This window comes from Eptatretus burgeri, chromosome 17 (assembly GCF_056783735.1).
Source record: "Eptatretus burgeri isolate ZD-2024b chromosome 17, Ebu_testis_v1, whole genome shotgun sequence".
Classification (NCBI taxonomy): Eukaryota; Metazoa; Chordata; class Myxini; order Myxiniformes; family Myxinidae; genus Eptatretus; species Eptatretus burgeri.
In genome coordinates, this window is record NC_140977.1 from 21,713,732 (window position 1) to 21,736,749 (window position 23,018).

General features: G+C 45.5%; 2 protein-coding genes across 5 annotated transcripts in view; one reads left to right on the forward strand and one right to left on the reverse strand.

Moving 5' to 3' along the window:
- RAPGEF2 (Rap guanine nucleotide exchange factor 2) overlaps positions 1-2,065 on the reverse strand; it is a 201,489-nt gene extending 199,424 nt beyond the window's left edge. For 2 of the 4 annotated variants that reach the window (XM_085861243.1, XM_085861238.1), the window contains exon 1: positions 1,531-2,064. In XM_085861243.1, the coding sequence (XP_085717369.1) occupies positions 1,531-1,599 (69 nt within the window). In that variant the 5' untranslated portion in view covers positions 1,600-2,064. Of the gene's footprint in view, positions 1-1,530 lie in introns of all 4 variants that reach the window. The other 2 variants (XM_085861240.1, XM_085861239.1) reach the window with 2 other exon arrangements.
- A 96-nt stretch (positions 2,066-2,161) lies between these two features.
- The window catches only part of LOC147009510 (fibronectin type III and SPRY domain-containing protein 2-like), a 113,869-nt gene continuing 93,012 nt past the window's right edge, over positions 2,162-23,018 (forward strand). The window contains exon 1 of the mRNA XM_085861265.1: positions 2,162-2,283. The gene's annotated coding sequence lies outside the window, so the exon portion shown is untranslated. The remainder of the gene's footprint in view (positions 2,284-23,018) is intronic.

Genomic DNA, 23,018 nt, shown 5'->3' on the forward strand with positions numbered 1-23,018 from the left:
GTGTAGGGACGTAATGCAAGCATGCTCACCTCATATGTTCACTCATCAGGATTCGATTACAGGAAAGAATCTGCCATTCGGATATTGTCACCAACCCCTTCCTTCACCCCTTGCCGAGTAGAGTGGTTGAGGATAAATCACAGTCGTCTTTCAGACTACTTGTAAGATCAGACACCAGAGAAGAATGAATCAGGAAGGCAAGGGGTTACGTTGATGCAAAGATCGCTCACACTCAACTGCAGACCATCAGTGATCGCTTTCAGAACGTGGAGGTGCCAAAACCCGTTGGTGAAAGGTCTATTGTGATGGAAATAACAAAACGAACCGGCGACCCTTCCCGCCTTCCAACGGCCAGGCTGTCATTACAGGAGCGGTGAACATCTCGAACTCCGGAGCGTCGTTCCAGAGGATCTCCCCCAAGGGTCAACGCAAGAGGGCTAAGGTTCAGGCAAAGACGATCTAGTTTATACCACCACTGGAGAAGGGGGTCAGTATACCACCACTGGAGAATGGGGGGGGTCAGTATACCACCACTGGAGAAGGGGGGGTCAGTATACCACCACTGGAGAAGGGGGGGTCAGTATACCACCACTGGAGAAGGGGGCAGTATACCACCACGGGGGGGTCAGTATACCACCATGGGGGGGGTCAGTATACCACCACTGGGGAGGGGGAGGTTAGTATACCACCACTGGAGAAGGAGGTCAGTATACCACCACGGGGGAGGGGGGGTCAGTATAGCACCACGGGGGAGGGGGGGTCAGTATACCACCACGGGGAGGGGGGTCAGTATACCACCACGGGGGAGGGGGGTCAGTATACCACCACGGGGGAGGGGGGTCAGTATACCACCACGGGGGAGGGGGTCAGTATACCGCTACGGGGTGGGGGGTTCAGTATACCACCACGGGGTGGGGGGTTCAGTATACCACCACGGGGTGGGGGTTCAGTATACCACCACGGGGTGGGGGGTTCAGTATACCACCACGGGGTGGGGGGTTCAGTATACCACCACGGGGTGGGGGTTCAGTATACCACCACGGGGTGGGGGGTCAGTATACCACCACGGGGTGGGGGGTCAGTATACCACCACGGGGTGGGGGTCAGTATACCACCACGGGGTGGGGGTCAGTATACCACCACGGGGTGGGGGTCAGTATACCACCACGGGGGAGGGAGGTTAGTATACCACCACGGGGTGGGGGGTCAGTATACCACCACGGGGGAGGGGAGGTTAGTATACCACCACTGGAGAAGGGGGTCAGTATACCACCACGGGGGGGTTCAGTATACCACCACGGGGTGGGGGTTCAGTATACCACCACGGGGTGGGGGGGGGGTCAGTATACCACCACGGGGTGGGGGTCAGTATACCACCACGGGGGTTCAGTATACCACCACGGGGTGGGGGGGTTCAGTATACCACCACGGGGTGGGGGGGGGTCAGTATACCACCACGGGGTGGGGTGGGGGGTCAGTATACCACCACGGGGTGGGGGGGTCAGTATACTCGAGTATAGATGAACGTACCTGCGTTGTGCGCTCAGCCGGCCTTTTACACAGCGCATGTCGGAACTCTGCCTCCACGTTGGAGGACATGCTGTGCTGTCCGGCAGCGCCCTCGGCCCGGCCTCCTGTGACGATTCAGCTGAGCCAGAGGCCCGACGATCCGCGCATTGCGTTGCCTTCAGAAGAGCAATGTCAGGGCGCAATTGGTGGACGGGGGGACGAGGGGGGGCTCAGTCGGGCGACTCTCCGTCCGGGATCGAGGAAAGGTTGCAAGTCCAGGAACCAGAAACAAGGCCAAGCGACAGATCCCCGGCCCGCAACAAGTGTCTGATGGAGGCGGTCGCGGAGTGTCCCTTTCGCTGCCACTGTGCGATCCTCAGGGGCTCCGGGGGACCGAGCGGCCGAACCCCTCTGTATCACACCCAACCCTCCCTCATAGTCTCCTTGACGTCGCTACTTCCCGCCTCACTCCGCAAAACCCCGTGTTCGGTCCCCATCACGCTCTCCACCAACGGATTCCAATCACCAGACCATTCGCATGAACCTTTCTTTCTTTTTCTTTTTTCCGGCCTCAAACCGCCAGGACTGCGTCGCGAACGTCAATACGTCACCAAATGTATCTACGCATCGTTACGTCATCACGCAGTCCACTCGACGCCACCCGTTAACTTTTTTTCTCCTCAGCCTCCTCAAACTCACTTGTAATGACTACCTACGTACGGACTTCATTTAATTCGCACCAAACGCGAGGAAATCTCCACACAGGAGCGCAAGGTAATAAACACACCCACAATGCCGCTTTTTATTTAATTTTTCAAATGAATATACGGTATTTGCTTAAATTTCCTGCGAGTTCATCGAAATGAGCCCGGAGAGCCCGGAATTCATGAACCTCCTGGTAAATCTGTCACCCGATTCTATTCATTCGGAGTATCGCGCCGATCGCATTCAGAAAAAGAAGAAGAAGAAGAACCCCCACCGTGTGAAGAAGAAACCTTCATTCTGACAACAGCACGAGTGACGTCATCACTGTGACTGACCGTTTGAATCGAAGCCCGTTCCCACGTGTCGATGAGACGGCGACATCGGGATGATTTACCGAGGTTACCAATGATGTCAAATTGACTCGGCATAGTTTACAAATGTTACTGGGTGTAACGTATCAGCATCTATCTATAATTCCAGCAGTGTGTGTGTGTGTGTGTGTGTGTGTGTGTGTGTGTGTGTGTGTGTGTGTGTGTGTGTGTGTGTGTGTGTGTGTGTGTGTGTGTGTGTGTGTGTGTGTGTGTGTGTGACCGCTATTTCTCGACAACCACTGGTCCGGTCTAATTGAAACTTGCCAGGTATATTGCTGGGGACCTGAGGATGTGTGTGCTTTTTCAAGGTTTGATATTAATCGGATAAGTGCTTCCCAAGTTATGGCCATTTATTTACCAACCAATGACAGGACACGTTGCTGCGGCCATTTATTTACCAACCAATGATGGGACTCGTTGCTGGGGAGGCGTGGCCGATGGGGAAGAGAACCTCAGCCGCGTTCGCCATTACGGGTTTCTCTTCTCTTCGTGTTTTTCCTTGCGAAAAGGCAAAATACGTTGGCGCTAATTGAATAATTGGCCATTAAAACTAATGATTTATCAAAACGTTGGCAGATCCAGCAGCCTCCGCATTCTTGCCCTGGACGATGAAACAAAGAAGAAGCGCCGTTTCCTCAGCAATGTTGTTTATGAAGAGGTGCTAACGAGATAAAGGTGTGTGCAATGTACATGGAGACGATTTTTATTATTATTTATTTATTGAAGAAAAATTGTTCCAAAAATAATTTATCAAAAAAAGTGCACAACTGTTTTTTGTTTCCAAGTGTCAAAACAGTGTGGCCTTTGGAAGTGTTAAGGAATTCAGCTCGACTCAACATGCTTGCCAATGAAATACATCTCATTTTGGTGGTATGCTTTGCAAACTTTTTTTTTAAACTATTTTAAAACTAAAACAATTCGAACATGGAATACCTAATGACGCTGTACTTTCAGGTATCCTACAAATCCTCCCCTGTCGCCTCACCAAGGCATAGGAGTGGCAATGGTCAATGGCAGAGAATGTCATGGCTCGCAAAGACTTAAGACAGGGAGGTAAACTTGATTTTAATTTGGATTTTAATTAACTCTGTGTGTGGAAGTATCACAGCAGTTGTTAGTTCAATGAAAGCGATAATTCGTGGAATGATGTGAACATTCCGTACGGGCACGCACTACTTCCGGATAGTGATGACTTACTGTATTCTAATAATTTCTCGATTTCTTATTCGCATTTATAGATAAACACAATGCCCCAATCCAGTCGTCGTTTACGAGAGTGAAGGAACGGCCTGTGTGGTTGTTTGAAAGTTTTTTTTTGGGGGGGGGGGGGGTTTGCACCTACGGGCATGCACTAGTCTATCAATAATTCCAGCAATCTTTGTGTGTGTGTGTCTGTGTGTCTGCGACCGCTGTTTCTCGACAACCACTGGTCTGATCTAATTGAAACTTTCCAGATATATTACTGGGGACCTGAGTATGTGCCTTTTCAAGGTTTGATATTAATCGGACAAGTGGTTCCCAAGTTATGGCCATTTATTTACCAAACCAATGACAGGACACGGTGCTATGACGTCACAATTCTTCTTGTTTTGTTCTTTTGCACGTACGGCCACGCACGTATGGGTACGCACTAGTTTTAAAGCAAATTTGGGAATGAAATGTTCACACAACTATACATTTTTAGGGTCATTGGTATCTCCCGCGATGAGGCTGAGTCTTTGGGTCTCTCACTCTCTCACTGCAGGCAGGTCGGTGGTCTTTCTGTCTGTCCGGTCTCGCCCCCCCCCCTGCTCTGTCTGAAATGTGTCCCCCCCCCCATATTTCCACAGGGCGCTCAAGGTCCGCCAGCAACCCCCTTCTGGTAAAACTACCAAAATCAAGAATCACTGTTCACCTTCACTCTTTCATTCCTCTGTTTTTCACCTCTGGAACAAACTCCCACACTCTTCAATCCCACTCCTCCCTCCAGGTCTTCAAAACACCTGTTCACCACCATCTCATGTCTTCCCCCATCCAAAACCATGATATTTTCTACCCCCGTTAATCCACCCCAAAACCCACCTCCTTCAAATTCCCTGCTTTCTTTCCTGAAAGTCTCTGTCATGTCCATCATGTCAACCCTCTCCGTTCCACAGATCTCCTCATGTCTCTCTGTTCCACACTTTTTCCCTTACCTCCCCCCTCCCACCCCCTCTTGTTGTTATACGTTCTACGTCCTGTCCTGCTCCTCTTGTTCTCCGTTCTGTGTGTTAGCTCTCATATGAGCCTCGACATTGTGTACAAAAAATAATTATACAAGTGCCTCATGGATTACGAGCAATGCATCACTGTCCTTGTGATGACAGAGTTATGTTTTCACCACTGTCTGCCTGTTAATTGCAAGTTGCGAAATCGACGATTCGCAAGTGTTGTATATTGGTTGGTCTGGTCTGTTATTCTGTCTCTTTGTCTGTTTTGTTTGTCTGTATGTCAATCGCCTACAGGTCACAATTTTACTCCGATCCTCACAAACTTTAACTACCTGGTAGAGGTATTAAAAAAGCTGGAAGGTCAATAGCCTAAAAAGCCTTGTTTTTGTTTTGTTTTTCAGGTCCCCATCGTGTCGCTGCCTTTTTGGCTGCTGGTTGCATCATTGGTTATGGGCGCAGCTATGCCGCTGACGCAGTGCCCCTATTACCAGTATATGTGGTCATTTCGCCGACCTCGGAAGGATGACAGGCTGAGTCAACCCCCTGGTGTTAATTCAGTGGAAAACGGGGCTCAAACTCAGGATCCTAGGATCCCAGGCTACCACCCCAACCGTTAAGCCAACACCAGACTTTTGAGGTCATTAGGTCAAAGGTCAAGGTCACATCATCAATTTTCATCTGATTCACTTGATATCTATATTTACGAGGTCCGACAATAAAGTTCCAGGATTATAGCAATAAAATTTTATTCCGAACATACTAGTTGCATACGTTTAGTGGTCGCCTTCAAAGTAATCTCCCCGGGGAGTCTATAGACAATTGCCAACGTCGCCACCATGCTTCAAAGCACCCTTGGAAGTTGTTGTCTGAAAGGTCATTTCGCTCATTTGTCACGGCCCTCTGGATCTTTTCTGTTGATGCAAAATAAGATCCTTTTATTGGTGCTTCGGACATCAGTCAGATCGAACTACCATTCCCACCTCTTGGACATTTTTGTCCGTTTTGGCAATTGATGGACGTCCCAACTGTGTGTCATCGTTCACGTCCATTCTCCCTTCCGCAAACCTCTTGGCCTACTCAAACATACGTGATCTTCACATTGCGTCTTCCCCATGCACCAGCTTCAACTGTCGAAAATATCCGTACCACCTTCGTATCGGTTCACCAAAAACTTGATGATGATTCTCTGTTCCATAAATTTGTCGTTCGTCTTCTGATGCAACACGTTTTTTGTATGCAGTCAGCGGTCGTGGAAGAGCTACAACATAGAACGGATCAGGACGCAACACAACAAAATGAAAAGCAGAAGAAGATAGAGACACCGTCGGCAGGGCGGAGGGAGAAAATAGATGGAGACTGATGCAGGTACAAACAAGGGATGCAGCTAAGGATGAGGGGTAAGGGAGAATGCAAGTGGTGGACAAGTTGGATTTCAGAAGCAAAATTAGGGGAGGGGTGGGGGTGGTTTAACGGGTGGAGGAAAGATCATGGTTTTGGATGGGGCATAATCTGAGATGGTGGTGAACAGCTGTCTTGAAAACTTGGAGGAAATAATGACATTGAGGAGAGTGCGGAAGCTGGTTCCACAAGATGGGAGTAATTGAGTGTATTTTTTTTTCTTTTTTGAATGCATGTCGAAGCTCGTGTAAGAGTTTACACACAGAGAGATATAGCAAGGTGGGAGACAAGAGTGCCGAGAGAGGGAAGCACAAAATAGTGGGGAAGAAAGACAATAGGAGATCTGTGGAAGGGAGAGGGATGGGGCAGGGTACATGGGCTATACAAGATGGTACAACAGGGAAGGAAAACAAGGAATTTGAAGGAGGTGGGTTTGGAGTGGATTAACAGGGGTAGTAAATATCAATATTTTGGATGGGGGGAGACAGGAGATTGTGGTGAACAGCTGTTTTGAAGACCAGGAGGGAGGAGTGGGATTGAAGAGAGTGTGGGAGTTTGTTCCAGAGGTGAAAAACAGAGGAATAAAAGAGTGAAGGTGAGCAGTGATTCTTGATTTTGGCAGTTTCACCAGAAGGGGGTTTTTGGCGGACCTTGAGCACCCTGAGGAAATATAGGGACAGATCACAGATAGAGCAGGGGGTGCAAGGATGGTGAGGAGATGGTAGAAGACAGAAAGACCACCGACCTGCTTCCGGTGAAAGAGTGAGAGACCGAAAGACAGCTTCATCGCGGGAGATACAAATGATCCTAAAAGACTTGGTTTCCACAGGGTGAAGTCGAGCAAGATGGGAGGCAGGAGCACCATCCCAGAAGGGGGAGCAGTACTCTTATCAGACTGCGGATGAAATCTTTGTAAGTAGTTAGCAGCTCAGGTGTGCCAAGGAAGGACTTTGTACGACGTAGGATGCCCAGTCGGCGACTGGCTTTGGAGGCCAGCTTGAAGATGTGGCTTTCCCAGGAAAGATTGTGGCAGATAGTGAGGCCCAAAGGTTGGATGAAAGGACCTCCTCAATGGGACTGTTGAGAAAGTAGATGGAGGGGCTTTCCAGACGGTCATTTTGGAGAGACATAGTGAGGGTGTGAGATTTGTCAGGATTGAAAGACATATTCCAAGTGTTTGACCAGCTTGTGATTTTATCCAGGTCTGCAGAGAGTGAAGGCTCCTGCCAGCCCATCAGAGGGATGAGAGATGGTACAGCAGACGGTGGAGTCATCAGTAAATAAATAAAGAGGATTTCCCAGAGAATCCGATAGATCATTGATGAAAACCAGAAAAAGCACAAGGCCAAGAATACTGCCATGAGGAACTCCAGCATGGATGGGAAGAGGAGATGAGAGAATTCCATTAAGAGCCACGCGTTGACTGCGACAGGAGAGGAAGTCCGCGAGTCATGAGTGGAGATTTTATTTTATTTTTTATGTTGAAGGCTTCAGCCATGGACTAAATAGTCCTCATCGAGGCCAAGCCTTAAATAAAAGAACTACATTGATGGAAATGTAAGGAAAGAGTGAATAGTTTAGTAGTTTTTGGGGAGGTAAAAAATCTGCTTTTTGAAAAGGGGAAGGTCACAAGTGTTTGGGAAGACGTGAGAAGGTAAAGAGTTCCAGACTTTGGCAGTGGAGGGAAGACACAAACATCGTAACGGCCCACCCTTGAGTTGCCAATGGCCACACAATAATCATGTGATGTAGTGGCTTGTCGAGTATTTCTTGGTCTCGTTAATGGTGGAGGTACACAAGTAACAAGTTCTTGCAAGCAGAAACCGAAGTAATATCTGTAGAAAAGAAAAAGAGAGCCCACTATGCGGCGTAATTTGAGTGGGTTGAGTTTTGAGGTCGGATTGAGAGAGTTGACAAGTCGGATAACTTTGAATTCAATTCTGTCCAGTAAGTATATGGAGCTGGAACCTCCCCAGATGTGAGAGCAGTACTCCATACAAGGACGAATCAATCCTTTATATAGTTGGAGCAACTGTTCAGAGGAGAAGAATCTTCAACATCTGAACAGGACTCCTAATTTCTTCGAGGCAGACTTAGCTATTTGCGTAATGTGTGGATTCCAAGATAAATTTGAAGTTTGAGTAATACCAAGAAGATTTATTGTATCACTTGGTGTAATTGTAGAGCTTTCAAAGGAGATTGGAGAGTTGAGAGGAGTTTTAGAGAGAGAGTGAGATGAGAAGAAATTGAGTTTCTGAAACATTAAACTTGACTTGACGACATTTGCCCCACTGGGAGATCTCCAAATCCGAATTTGAAGAGGTGGCTGTGATGAAAGATGTAGATCGAGTGAGGGAAGACGGGGCAGATGGGACAGACATGGAGGTATGTAATGTTGAGTCATCAGCATATGAGTGCATTCGGTTATTTGTGGAAGGAAAGAAGGTCATTGATAAAAAAAATAAGGAAGAGTGTTGGAGACAAATGGAACCCTGAGGTACACCGCTGTTTATAGGGAAAGGGGGGGAGATGTTGAACCATCAACAATTACGGAGACAGAGCAGTTGGAGAGAAAGTTCAATATGAGAGAGCAGAGCGAAGAAGGAAAGCCGAAAGAGGAAAGCTTGGATATCAGACCCCAATGCCAAACTCTGTCAAAGGCTTTTGAGATATCAAGGCCTACAACAAAGGATTCCCCAAAGTCTCTCAAAGAATAGGCCTAGACATTCATAATGTAAGAAAGGATATCACCTGGAGATCTTGCCTTGCGAAAGCCATATTGGTGGTCAGATAGAAGACTGTGAGATTCAAGATACTTGAGAAAATGGGAATTGAGAAGACATTCAAAGACTTTGGAAACAGTAGAAGTCAGAGCAATAGGACGATAGTTAGATGGGTTTGAACGATCACCCTTCTTTAAAATATGCTGTAATAACCTCAGGCTGACTTGACCTCAGTCATCATTCATTTTTTTATTGTACATGGACTCCTCGATTTACACTTCATATGCTTTCCTAAAAAACTGAATATATCATGAAAACATAGGGGCAATACACCTGGACGGTCACCTGGTAGCGGCCGGATAAGATAACCAGGGAACTACTGGTAGGCATGAAAGACCCACAACATGTGTAATAAAGAAGAAAGTAAATTCCTATGGATTTTTTTTTCATGCTATGAACAAACTTTGGTACATCACGGGTGATAAAGGTTGTGGTCAAGTTTCGTCCAAATTGTGTATGTGGTTTCACAGAAGAAATCAAATACAGTACATATGTTGTGGGGCAGCTTTGCAGTGGCAGCTTGGCAAATACATATGTTGTGGGGCAGCTTGGCAGCTTGGCATTCTACCCCCATGAAGAATCCCTGAGACCCAAATTTTTTTAATGCCATGAACAAACTTCAGTACATCCATGGTGATGAGCATTGTGGTAATGTTTCAACAAAATCCTCTGTGTCGTTTCAGAGAAGTAGTTTAACGTATTTGTGGACGGACGGAGGACGTGCCATCCCATAAGATCCCAAAAACTCCATTCCAGGGATCTAAAAAGGTAAATAGAAAACGATTTTCCCATAGACATCATGTAATCAATTGAAGATGCGTTTCTGAGCGGAAATTTCCAGTCCTAAGCTAACTCTAACCAAAGTAAACAGAGTAAATGTGTAAATACAGTTCGTGTAAATAAATACTGAAGACATAATAACTATATCTATACTATAAGAGAAGTTTGTCTGTCTGTCGCCATTTTTCTCAGAGATGGCTAAACGGATCTTCATCAAACTTTCTAAAGTTCATCAGTGATCATCAGGGAGTGTTTTAGTAAGTAAAAAAACTTTTACTTTCTTGAAAGTAAGTAAAAGTTATTTTCTAAATCAATCTCTAGTGCCTAAGCTTTGTAGAAATGTGAAAGGTAATGTTGTTGTGGGGCCGGGTCTCGGTGGTGAGCACGACCGCTAGATGGAGCAGTAGAGTCGGCTCCACCGAACACCCGGAATTTAGGTCGCACCCTTCAAATAAATCCGAAAGGTCACGGGTCCCTTATCGGACCGAAGATCGCCAATAGGTCGACCATGTGGGATAGGGTCGATTGCCAATTTCAATATACCTAAATACCCACGTCATCCAAACTACCGGAGAAATTCACCCTCGGCAGGATCTGCGTGATCCAGGCTGTTACCGAGTCGTACCCCGAGCGGAGAGTACCGGAATCCTGCCGGGCCGATTGCACGATTACGGCAGCAATGAGGCCTCCTAATTCCCGTTCGCAGTGCGGCAAACCAATGGCAGAAAGGACAAGGACGAGCTGGGACATTCAACAAGAGGGTAATTTATTAACAATAGTCGGGAACGAGGGGAGCACGTAAGAGAAGAGTTGTCCGAATAAGCAAGGCAAATAATGTACAACGAAAAGCACTTAACAATTCTACTTATGGACAGGGCCCAGGCACACACACACACACACACACACACACACACACACACACACACACACACACACACACACACAGATACCCAGAAATGGACCCCGTCGGGTCTTTATTGAAGGCTTCCAGCTCGAGGAAAGGTGAGCTGGAAACCAGAGCTAGCTTGGACCTGTCTACCTCGTGTGGTCTTCGACGTTCTGGATCGGCGGGACTCGAACCCGCAACAACGATGCCACTCCAAGTACCAGGGACGGAGGATGAAGGACAGACGCCAACCAGCGTGAGGGAGGACAAGGCAGCGAGCGCCAGCAGGCAAGGCGAGGCTATCCCAGATGATCTGGCCGGCAAACCCCAACTGCCCCCAGTCAGATCACGCCAAACAATTATTCACTCCCTGTCCAGGGGGGAGGGACTCCCTCTCGTAACCCCCCCCCCTTACTGGACGGTTTTGGCGCACAATCCGCTCGTTGCCCCTGTAATTGGCCAAATGGGGCACCAAGTCCGCTGATTGGACCGGGGGGGGGGGCGTGGCGGGCATCACGGCGGACCGCCCCTCAAACAGGAAGATGAGCAATATTGTCCTGCATTGGCTCCCATTGGCCGACTGACGACAAACTCGTTCGCATCTCTCTGATTGGTCGAGAGAGAGACGCCAAGTCCTTCATTGAACTCCGCCCACCACGAGTGTTATGGCGTCAGGATGGAGCGCGACGAAGGTGTTGTTGTTGTGGTAGTTGAAAATGTAAAATAAAACCCTATCAAAATAACTCCGCAGCGCACGGACATTAAATCACCCATGAGACACAGGGGATGGATTCTAACTATACACACATACTTAATGAAATAACTGAGTTACGGGGACTTGGCTGTTGTGTGCTCATGGCTGCCAGATTCGTAACAATATTACGTGATTCCTGACCCCATTCATTAGTGGGTGAAGGGAAGTGGTTTAGGCCCCCACAAAAAAAAACAAATTTGATTTCTTCAAAATGCCAACAGGATTAGAACAGCTCTGGGCATCGACTGATACCCCTGATAGTAGATAAATACGAACGTAAAAAAACGTTTGAGTTTATCAATTATGGAAGCTTTTAAGCAAATGAGTGCGGTCCACACCAAAATCTGTGGCACGCAGCGAGTGTCCAGGCCTGGGAGGTGCGGGTAGGGGTGCTGCGGTTTCTGAGACGATGGGGATGAGGCACTCGAGTTAGTTCTAATTCCTTTAGTGTGCCTTCCTCTGGTACTTGTGTTGATAGATTCCTTATAGTATCAGCCAAACACAACACCACTTCGGTTTTACTGGCTTCCAGCATGAAATATAATCTGCAGCCTCAAGATATCTGTCTGCTAGCTCACCAAATGTGACTCCATGAGGCTATGCAACTCAGTGACTCAGAGCAGTTCCATCAATACTGAGACAGGATCTACCTTTTGATCTCAAATGTGCTGGACATTCAACATCCACAATAAGAACCTCTTGTAAGAGAACCTTTGCTCCTGTCCTCAAGCTTTGATTATCTCTTTTAGAGACATTGGAACTGCCATGAGTTTGTGTTGCTGAATGGCTGGAAGGAGTGCAGTGGCATTTGGTCCACTAGGGAAATACAAGGGTGGAGAGAGGATACATGTACTTTAACCCTTTTACCCCTCCGAGGAAGGATTAACGCTCGGAACATCAGCTTCTCCTTGCTTTCCACGGCAATAGGCATACCTCGATCAACTCTCTGTTGATTCCATCCAATATGCAAGAGCTGACCTGTACCAGCACCTGACCATTATCAGCTCAACCATTGTTTTATGGATTCAAACGATATTGCATAAGTATGTAAGTTTGTCCCTGCACCCAAACTACGTTGGTGAACTCAGAGAATATGCTGCATGAAGTGCAGCGTCTGCAGATGACAAACATTCAATTTCAGTTTGATAAGTGCACAGAAATACATGCCAAGGAAGCTATTTCACTTCCCCAGGGTGCTGCTTGCTTGCCACTTAAAACTTGCAAGGATATCCTGTTTTGTGCTTCTGGTCCCAGAAAGTTGGCTTGCCGCCTGCGATGTATTGATCATCTTATCTTCTTCAATGTGGAACAGTTTAAACCACTTCATCTTGCTTTTTTTTTCAACAAAATCTGTGCTATCACATCCTCAAAACACACGGACTCCATTGGTGTTTTTACTATCTCTGGTCGAAGGGACATTCTGTCTATTTGCATTTACACTGGGGGTGTGTTGTAGTTCAGTCTGGTGTGGGATGGAATTGGGGGTGGGGAGAGGGGGTGGGGGGTTTTGCTTGAATCACTAATCATTTTAATTTGATCCCAATATGTTCATATACTTAGAGGTGACATTAAATGAGTTAGACATGGTAGAAACACCCACTCTAGAAGGGGTGGGAAGGAGAGGGGTGGGGGGGGGAGGTAGGGGTAAACTCTCAGTTGAAGGTGATTTCCCAACTTAATAGAATGATGCCATGCACACCCAAGTAGATTTCAATTCCATATAGTTTTCATGCACAGATACTGACATACATGTAAATATCCATGTCTATGTGTAACTATGAATGGTGGCCAAGTCTTTTTTTAAGTAAGATTGGCGAAGAATACGTGTTATGGTTAAATCTGCTCTTCTGTGCCTTTTTGCTTTCTTGCTTATAAATCCATCCATCCATGGGGACCATACTCTGTGCAGAGCGTTGCTGCTACCTAAAGGCCCTGTCACACCTTGACGATTTAGCCAGCGTATGCCGACGTATGAAAAATTTGTCTAAAACGCTGGCACACGTCGAATACGTATGGGTAAGTTTTGTATACGTTTAGAGCACGCTGGCATATGTCGTAGTATGCTGGCATACGTCTTAGTATGCCGAGCTGTTAGACAAATTTTCCATGCTTGAAATTTTTCGACGTATGCCAGCGTATGACTCACATGTTCCACATACGCTGGCCATAAGTTGTAGGCACGTTACGCGATCGTTGACACAGGTCGACACACGTACTTGTAAGTTACTCATAAGTCGAAACACGTTGAGGTAATGGTTAGCGCCAGTGTTCCAGACTCCCTGGCTTTTTTTTTTGTTTGTTTGTTTTTTTTTCTTCGGTATGACGGTGATGTTGACACTTCGATTTCTAGTGCGGTTATAATATAATATAATTAATAGGCTGCCGCTGAACGATTTAAATCATAACCACACTAGAAATGGAAGTGTCAACATCACCGTCATACCGAAGAAAAAAAAAACAAAAAATCATGGAGTCTGGAACACTGACGCTAAACATTACATCGACGTGTTTCAACTTATGAGTGAGTAACTTGCAAGTAACGTGTGTCGACGTGTGTCAACGATCGCGTAACGTGCCTACAACTTATGGCCAGCGTATGCGGAACGTGTGTCATACGCTGGATACGTCGAAAAATTTTCAACATGCTGAAAATTTATCAACGTACTCGGCGTACTACGACGTATGCCAGCGTGCTTCAGCTTCAGCGTGCTCTTAACATATACAAAACTTACCCATAACGTATTCGACGTGTGCCAGCGTATTCAGCAAATTTTTAATACATCGGCATACGCTGGCTAAAACGTCAAGGTGTGACAGCGGCTTCACACTTCAATGTCGAGTGCGGTTATGATTTGAATCGGCGAGCCGCAGCCTATTAATAGCCTACGCCATGTGATCGTCGGCAATACGCTGCCGTGCTATGCATAAGTTAGACTATCGTTGGGCATAGGTTGTGAACGCCGACAACATGCTCAGCATTCGGTGATATAAGTTATCTATATGTTATCGAAACGTTCTGTGTACGTTACTAATACGTTATGAATACGTCCAAAACTGGAAAAAAAACATCAATAGTTCAGCGTACGCCAGCGTTTTATATACATTTTGATACCTTGCCATACGCTGGCTAAAAACTCAAGGTGTGACAGGGCCCGAAGCAGTCTCCTTGGCTATTGGGCACAATCATGGATGGGTCGCCACTCCAACGCAGTATACCAGCAAGCTGGTACTCGTTTTGCCGACCTTGGAAGGATGACAGGCAGAGTCAACACCACCTCGTGTTAATTCAACAGCCGGGTGAGATTTAAACTCAGGATATTTGGATCCCAAGCCCACCACCCGAACCATTAAGCCAACACCAGGCATGCTTATAAATACTTTTTTTTTAATGGTTGCTTGTTTGTGTGTTTGTAATAAATAATTGTTTGTTGCTATTTCCAATCTGTATCAGTTGTCTTTTCCTTTATTAATCCGATACAGTGCACAAGTAAGGTTAGACGGGACATTCTAGCCCAATAATTTACTTTGTCAGTGGGCACACACTCACTGTAACGCTCAGCAGTAATGCGTGTGCGCGCTGAGGGCACTGACCCCAATTAGCCGGCCGTCCACAGGTAAGTTCACACGCAAAGTAGTCTAACCCTGCCCGGATTGGCCGTGCCAATCAGCGTTCATGGTTGCCAAGCAACCTGCCAGTGTGCGGAGTGATCTGTGGATCAGGCCTTCATCGGGGACCCGAGTGCTTCCCCTCGATCCCGGGATCCATGACAATATGTTATGATGGTGATGAAGGGCTATGTTAATGTTGGTAGGTATGCTAGGATAATAACAAAAGACAAAGCTCATGTTAGAAAGTTCAAATTTTTTTCTGGACAAGATCAGAGCTCATGGAAGAGTAAGGTGATGTAAGGTATGAACTGACTTTTAGACACAATACGCCAGGGAATGAATGAACAGGAAGAGAGAGAGAGAGAAGGGGAAGAAGCACTGCAGTCCCCACCAGTTGGCTTGTCTTGGGTAAACAGCCATTTTCTACATCGTTGAAATTGTTCCCTCATTATAGCTAGAGAGATATGAGCTTTGACAAGAACATGGTAAGAGGGACAGAGGAAGAACTTTGAGATTGAATGGAAAAGTTAGTCATTACAGGTTCCAGGAGTGAAGACGCACCAGTTGTGGAAATTCGGGTTAGGAAGTTCAAACATTAGCACAGAGCCGTAGAAGGCCTATGCTCCAATGTCATGGCCAGCTGTTGCAAAGCTAACACCCCAGACAGTTGAAATCTCCAGAGATGAGGAACAAAGAGTTGGGATGGTTATGAGTTGAACCATGTTGGACATTATCGAGGTATATAGAGAGTCGAGGTTCTTGCACCGATAAAAGGCGAAGGCTTGAAGCCTCAGCATGGCGGTTCGCATACCTTTATCAACCATCAGGTGATTAATAAATATATATCAATAATTGATTGTTCTTTGTTGTAGATCAAGTATTCCTTTGACACACTACAGCATTCTTCTTTCTGTATACCTGTGCGTGTATATCTTCCTTTTTTAGATCCTCGTGGAGGATCTCCAAGTCTTACTCACGTTGTTGTTCTTCATCTTCTTCTTGAGGACTTTTTTTTTTGTTTCACAGCCTACAGTTTTCATCGAAACTTCCTGAAACTTGGCATATATATGTAAAAAATACCCTGCGCAGACAGTAACCATCTCCGATTTTGGAAATTCCTCCCAGAAAAAAAGTTGACATCATAATATCGCCGCTAATGGAAATCGCCTATACCATTATCTCCGAAACTAGGCAAGCTGTTTGAATTTTGTTTGCCGGAATCAAGCCGGGCATTAGCACAGATAATTTATCGCAAACCTGATACGTCACAATGACGTCATATTCGGTTTTTTTATGACGTCATCGTTAAGAGGACGAGGATCTTAGCTCATTTGAGCTTGTTTCTTGGGGTTTGTGGATACTCTTTTGAGATTACTATCCTTAAATATTTATTCGATGCATTGTGTCATCACCCGGTGATCTGAGACAAAACACAACAACATTGCAGCAAATATGACGAACCATAAGTTTATTAATGCAAAAATGAAATTCCTATGTCACAGGAAATACTTAAAGGAACAATGATGGTGCGTTCATGCCAGCAGGTCACAATGCATGAGGCCCTGATAAGAAAAGATTCCTTGATGCAACATCGAGATATCGTACAGCATTGTAACTCACAATACAAACAAAACTCGACGTCATCAAACAGAAGGGTCCTTGAAATGAATCGAAACGTATTTTTAAGAACCAACGTCTGAAGGCATTTCAAATATGTATTGCAAATTGCCCCCACGTCGAGTCTCATCAATGGAATTGTATCATAAATGGAATTAGATAGATGTACTTATATAATCGAGTGCCTTGTGTAACGCGCCACACCGCCATCCCCAAATATAAATACTCCCAATTGTTGTTTGTTGCCTGCCCCTCCGACAAAAAACGTTAAAATGAGGTCCATCCGACTCACTGCTCGTATGTCCACGTACGTTTGTGTGCACGATATTTCAAAAACGGTCAAACATTTAGCTTTCATCTTGAAGATGTACAGGTAGTGGGCAGAAAAAATGGAAAACACCTGGGGAAATGAGGGATACCAAGCAATGGCTTCCACACAGCTGTGGCCAATGTGTTAAATGTACAAATGATATCCCAACATGCTTAGGGTCATGTGTAAAAATGCTGCACAGGCCTGGTTGTCGATAATTATGGCTCGCATGTCTGCACGGAAATCAAAACCTCAGCGATGAGTTTTTGTGTTTTCTCGCAGCTTGTTAGCCTTGTTTTGTTCGTTCTGTGTTTTTTTTTACTTCCCCATCTTATCTATTTGTTTCCCTTATACTTTTTGGCCTGTTCCTCCTGTGTTTTCGTTCGTCTTCCCCTTCCTGCTTTTCCCCGGCCTTCCTCCTGTCTGGCAGGCCTCACCCATCAGGCAGGAACGTAGCCTCACGGTTCCCTCGCTTCCACCTTCCCTTCCTCCCCCTGTCCCCCTCATCCCTCGTGTTGTCCCTGCCATCCCCTGGACCCCTGGTATGGCACCATAATTGTGTCCGCTTTTCATTGGTGAAGGATGGACCCATTACGGTGAGTGAGGTATTTCGTCAGATGATAATGATGGACGTGCTGGGTTTTAAAGCTGAATATTTTTTTTCTGCCTCATCCCCTTGGCCCTTTCAGTCTTCTGTAAGGCTTACCTGGTTCTGGGTGCGGTGGACTGCTGCCCAGTCAGCTGGGTCTCTGGCTGATTGGCGGTCAAATCCCTCTCTGACCATAGAGGGTCGTGACGGTTTGCCTCTACAATGAGAGCATATCAGGTTATGGTATTAAGTTTTGATTGGTGTGTTTTGTAGATGTTTGTCCAGAATGGTTTCGGGATATGGACTGGGACTCGGCAGTATCGCTTCAAGTTCCGGGTCAAGGAATATGGCATGGTCACCCACATCCCTAATGGGATTGTTATAGGGATGGAACGTGGTCAGGTGTTTTACACGGGTCAGCCTTTGGTGTGCTGCAGGTGTGGTCAACTGAAACACCTTGTGTCTGGGTGCAAATAAGTTTTTCTCTGTGCTTGTACACTGTGTGGCTGGTTGGGACATTTATGGGAGCACTGCACTGTGCAGGTGCCGTGCAACCTCTGTGGTGTACCAAGGCACACCTTTCACTCCTGCCTGCAGAGCTACGTGAGTAAGGTGCGTGCAACTGCAGATGGGAGTGTGGGTGTTGCCCCGGGACAGTTACAGGTGTTGCTGTGCCTGTCTCTTCCTTCTCCCCACCCCCACCCCGTCAATAGGAAAAGGGGTAAAGGGAAAGAGTGAGTGGAGGAGGAGAGAAAGGAGCAAAGAAAAAAGGACTTGGTTGTGGCTACACTGAGCCTGCCAAGGTGGAAGAGGAGGACTACACTGCATAGGTGATTGCTCCAGTGGCGGGGTTGGGGGAAATGACTTGCATTCAACAAACTCCACTGCCAGATGTTGAAGGTAACTGCTCCTCCTCCGGTTATGAGGGCATTGGTGATCCAGGTGATGGATAATGAAGAAGCGCTGGAGGAGGGGCCAGGTAAAGGAAAGGCTCCTTGGAAAACCCCCCACAAGACCCCACAAGACCCCACAGAGCATCTATTGGAAAAGACTCAAGGCAAAGGTACCTGTGGGGCACAGAGCCCCCCCCCACCCCCATGCACTAGGTGGCCCATCTAGGGCCAAGGTAAAACTGGAAGAGGACATGCCAAACCATCAGGGAGGAGGGTCCCTCAGACATCCCCCCCTCTGTTGCTTCATGTTCTTGCTCTCACTCCCCACCCCTCACCTTTGTCCCCCTCCCTGCAGGTGCTGTGGAGGTAATGGGGAAAATTCGGGTGGGGCAATAGTTGTTTTATTATTTGACCTCCTAATTTTTGTGCTTTGATTCTTTCTTTGTTTTTTTTTTTTTTTGGTTCTTTGATCTCTTGTTTTTACTCCTTGTTTTTTTTTTGTAATGAAAAAGGCCGAGGCCATAAACCCCCCAGTGCCCCCATCCACAGAGCACGTGTGATTGCCCAATGCTTTGATGAGCATGACACTGATGTTATCCATGTGTCATGACCTTCACAGTCACAAGATCTGATCCCAATCGAGCAATTATGGGATATTTTGGAATGATGCCTGAGAAAGCGTTTTCCACTTCCATCAACCAAGTGTGAGTTGATTCTTTCTCGTGGAAGAATGGTGCATCCTGCAGGATTCCAGATGTCGGTGGACTCGATGCCACGACACATACAGGCCGTACTGGCCGCACGTGACTGTGAAGAAAATCGAGGTATATAATCCACTGCCTTTCCGCTACCTGTATATTCCTCATGACATGATCTCAACCTGATTAGATCATGGCTGTGATTGGCTGAATTCTGTTGCCATGACAACAATCTCAGTAACTTGTCTTGTGCACAACCGTTCAAGAATCTGCTTTCATGTACCAAACATTTATTCCTCATACCACCCAAAAGACAGGGGACCTAGTGTATCAATGAGTTCCTTGTTTTGTTTTTTTTAGTTGTTAGGTTTTCATGGAAAAAAATTTAATCACATTTTTCATAATTAAACTTGATTTAAAGACTAAATGGTCCACTGTGAGCCAGCTAGTGCGTACATTATCTTAGCTGTGGGAGTACTACTACATTTGCTGATGATGCAGAGCTGCGAAGCAACATGAAACGGCTTACCAGAGAGCAATCAGATTCAGAAAAATATCATCAGAATTTGAGAGATTATAGGCTTAGAGAATTGTATTTAAAACAAAAAAACAGAGAAATGCATTTGGAATGAAAGCACTAAACACATTTGTAGGCGAGGAATTCAAATGTGGTTGTGGGTGAATCTTTGAAGCGCAGCTCGGAAAAACAAGTTGGACAACATTTTTAAAACTCTGATCTGACCTGTCCCATAACCTCAAAGGTTGTTAAGGTGCCATTTTGCATTTTGGTTGGGAAAATGACCCGGTGGTCCTCATCTCTCCTCTCTGTCCCAGGTTCGGGTTGGAATCTGGCCAGGGTGCCAATTACAGATCGCCTACTCTTCGTCGAAAGACATGACAATCTTTACTCTCCACCAAACTTCTGTTCTATAAGCTGGGTCACCAGTTTAACGTCGTATCCAACAGATAGCACAGTCATTGTTGCAATGTTCTGTCTGTGAAATACCGGTCCGACGATTTAGGGAGGTCAAGAATAGAACCCAGACCAGATAGCTCAAACTTGAATGCACTCAGAGCGGACACTCTGACTATTATACCACCAAGTCTGCTTCAAACCATTATATCACTTCATCAATGTCCTTAGCTAGGAAAGAAAGAAGGTTCCTTTTGTGTGTGTCAAATGTTATCTTTTGTTTTGAATGGTAAGCATTTCACTTTAGACACAGAATGAACTCCAGCGAAGTTGATGGCATGCCATCGCAAATCCCCATGCTTCCCACCTTCAAGCATAGTTGAAAGATGGTAAAAACTTCCACGAGGAATGACCCAATATCAAATTGTGTGTTTGAAAAAAAATCTTCTATTTTTACCCCTGTGACCCAAAGTCCCCACCCCCCCCCCCCCCCGTGGCATGAACTGGGGTCAAATCCAAAAAATCGTTACATATTTCATATGTCCACCAACCTTCAGTTGTTCATCATCCTCAACAAAAAAAATCATTACCCCAATGTTGATTGCATCTAGAAAGCTTCATTTGAAAAATGTGCCCGTAATTGCATTTTTTGGTGCTTGACCTTTTGACCCAGCCCCATGGCCCCAGGGGTTGGGGTCAAAATGATGCTGCTCTCACACCTTCTTGCCATGTGGTGATCGTAATTACCAAGTTTGGTGAATTTCCGCAAAACCGTTTCGGAGTAGATGACGTGACGGACAGACCAGACAGACAGACAGACGGACGGAGCCGATTACAATATCTCCCCCAATTTTTTTTTAATTTTCATTTTTATTAAATAAAAGCGTGGGGATCATGAATGTAAGAATCTTGGTTGAAGGGAATTATGTCCTTTACTGGGATCAAGTGCAAAAACGTTGTACATTGGGGATGACTCCTTGTGTATATAACATGTCAACAACTGAGGAGAGGATATCGACAAGACTTCTGAATTTCTGTGCAGGTAGTTTATAATAAATAGGTATATTTTTGCAATCCTGGAATTCCTTTGCCTTGTGAAACCGCACTCCAAATTTTCTTTGAAGAGATGTATAAAAGGAGGAAAACACAAGGAAAAGTTGCTTAAAAGCCTGAATTCCATGAATCTCTTTTGCATACTGGCATTCTTGGGTTTTTATTTTTTGTATACAAAAGTCAAGGCTCGTGGAAGAGCTGGAATGAGTACACTGAACGTGTCAGGAGAGAGACAGAGATAGACAGAAATTAAAACTCCAACAGCAGAACCGAAGGCCAAGATAGAGGGACGTGGATAAATAATGGGGGGGAGGGGCAGGAGAGGATGCATGGGGGTGGACAACATGAAGAGAAGGAAACTCTCGGGAGAAAAAGCTGGAAATTTAGAAAGAGCTGAGATTGGGGTAGGGGAAGGGGGAGGTTACCCAGGGTGGAAAAGATCATGGTTTTAGATTGGGGACAATGTGAGATGGTGGTGAACATCTGTCTTATAGACCTGGAGGGAAGAATGAGATTGAAGATGATGTGGAAGTTGGTTCCACAAGTGGGAACAAGAAAATGAGAAATCAGAGATTGCAAACCCTCACCAGGACTTGTTTTGTGTGGTGTTTGTGTACTGGTGTGTTACGTAATTAATATGAGACATAACTCGAACTGCCACTTTATCACTGCTGGCAGTGATGACCTGGTACAAAGACGTCCCGTTTGATCGGACACCTGACCACGACCCATGATGTTTAATATCATTCAATTGAATTTAGAATGGGATTAAAATGTATTCAAATCAAATGGAAGACTAAATAGGTGCAGTCCTGCATTGGAGTAATTAGAAGAAACCCGAACAAGCAAAAAGCAAAGATGAATTCATCAGGAGGAACCTGGATAAGATTCACTTTTCAGCTGCTACTCCTCGACCCTCAACCCTATCCAGGCACAGCCAAGTGAGCCTTATTCAAAAAAAAAAATATATATATATATATATATATATGAAAGAACCCAGATTCAAAATAATTAAATAATTCTGGCTGCCGGACCATGTGGCCGATCAGGTTGAAATTTAAAGCAAATATTCCCCATCACTACCTGATCATTGTGAAGTTTCACGTCGATTGATTAAGCGGTTCAGGAGAAAGATTTATCTGTTCAGCCATTTCAGAGAAGGTTTTTGTGAAGTTTTTTTTTTTTTTTAAATAACAATATGGCTGCCGAATCATGTAACCAATGACATCATCAATTTTTTTTCTGTGAACCATTTTATCCCGATGACCCTCAATTTTTCATACTGATCAGATGTAGCATTTTACACTGGAATTATGGCGTAATAATGAAGGCACCTATGACATCATAAAAAAAAATCACATTCCCCATGAGGAGTTCTTGCCATGTGCCAAGTTTCAATTTTTTCCTTGGTGTGATTTCAGAGATGGAAGTCCAAAGTTTTTCCGTTTTTCCAACATCGCTGCCACACCACGTGACCTATGATGTCATAATTATAAATAAAACATTCTACATGAGTAGTCGCTCTTACAGTGAAAATTTCATCTCAATCCCACAATGGGTGCGGGGAAAGAACTAAAGTTCTGTGCGGACAAACAAACAAACAAGAAAAATATGTCATGCAGAGCACAATACTTGTAAAATACACCCCCTCTCCAATGGTTGCCATAAATACATCAAATTGTCAATTTCATTAACATTAAAATTGACAATCTTAATCAAAGCTCAGGTCAATCGGATGAAAATTGATAATTTTTCAGATTTAAATTGATGATTTTTGAAGTTTGACCTTGAGTTGACCTTTGACCTTTTGACCTCAAAATAGTTCTTTTCCAAAGTCAGCGATGCACGATACAATTGCTGCTTAATTTTCAAGTCGATCGGATGAAAAATGACGATTTTAGAAATTTGACCTCAAGATGACCTTTGACCTCAAAATCAATAAGCTTCTCGGTTGAGACTAT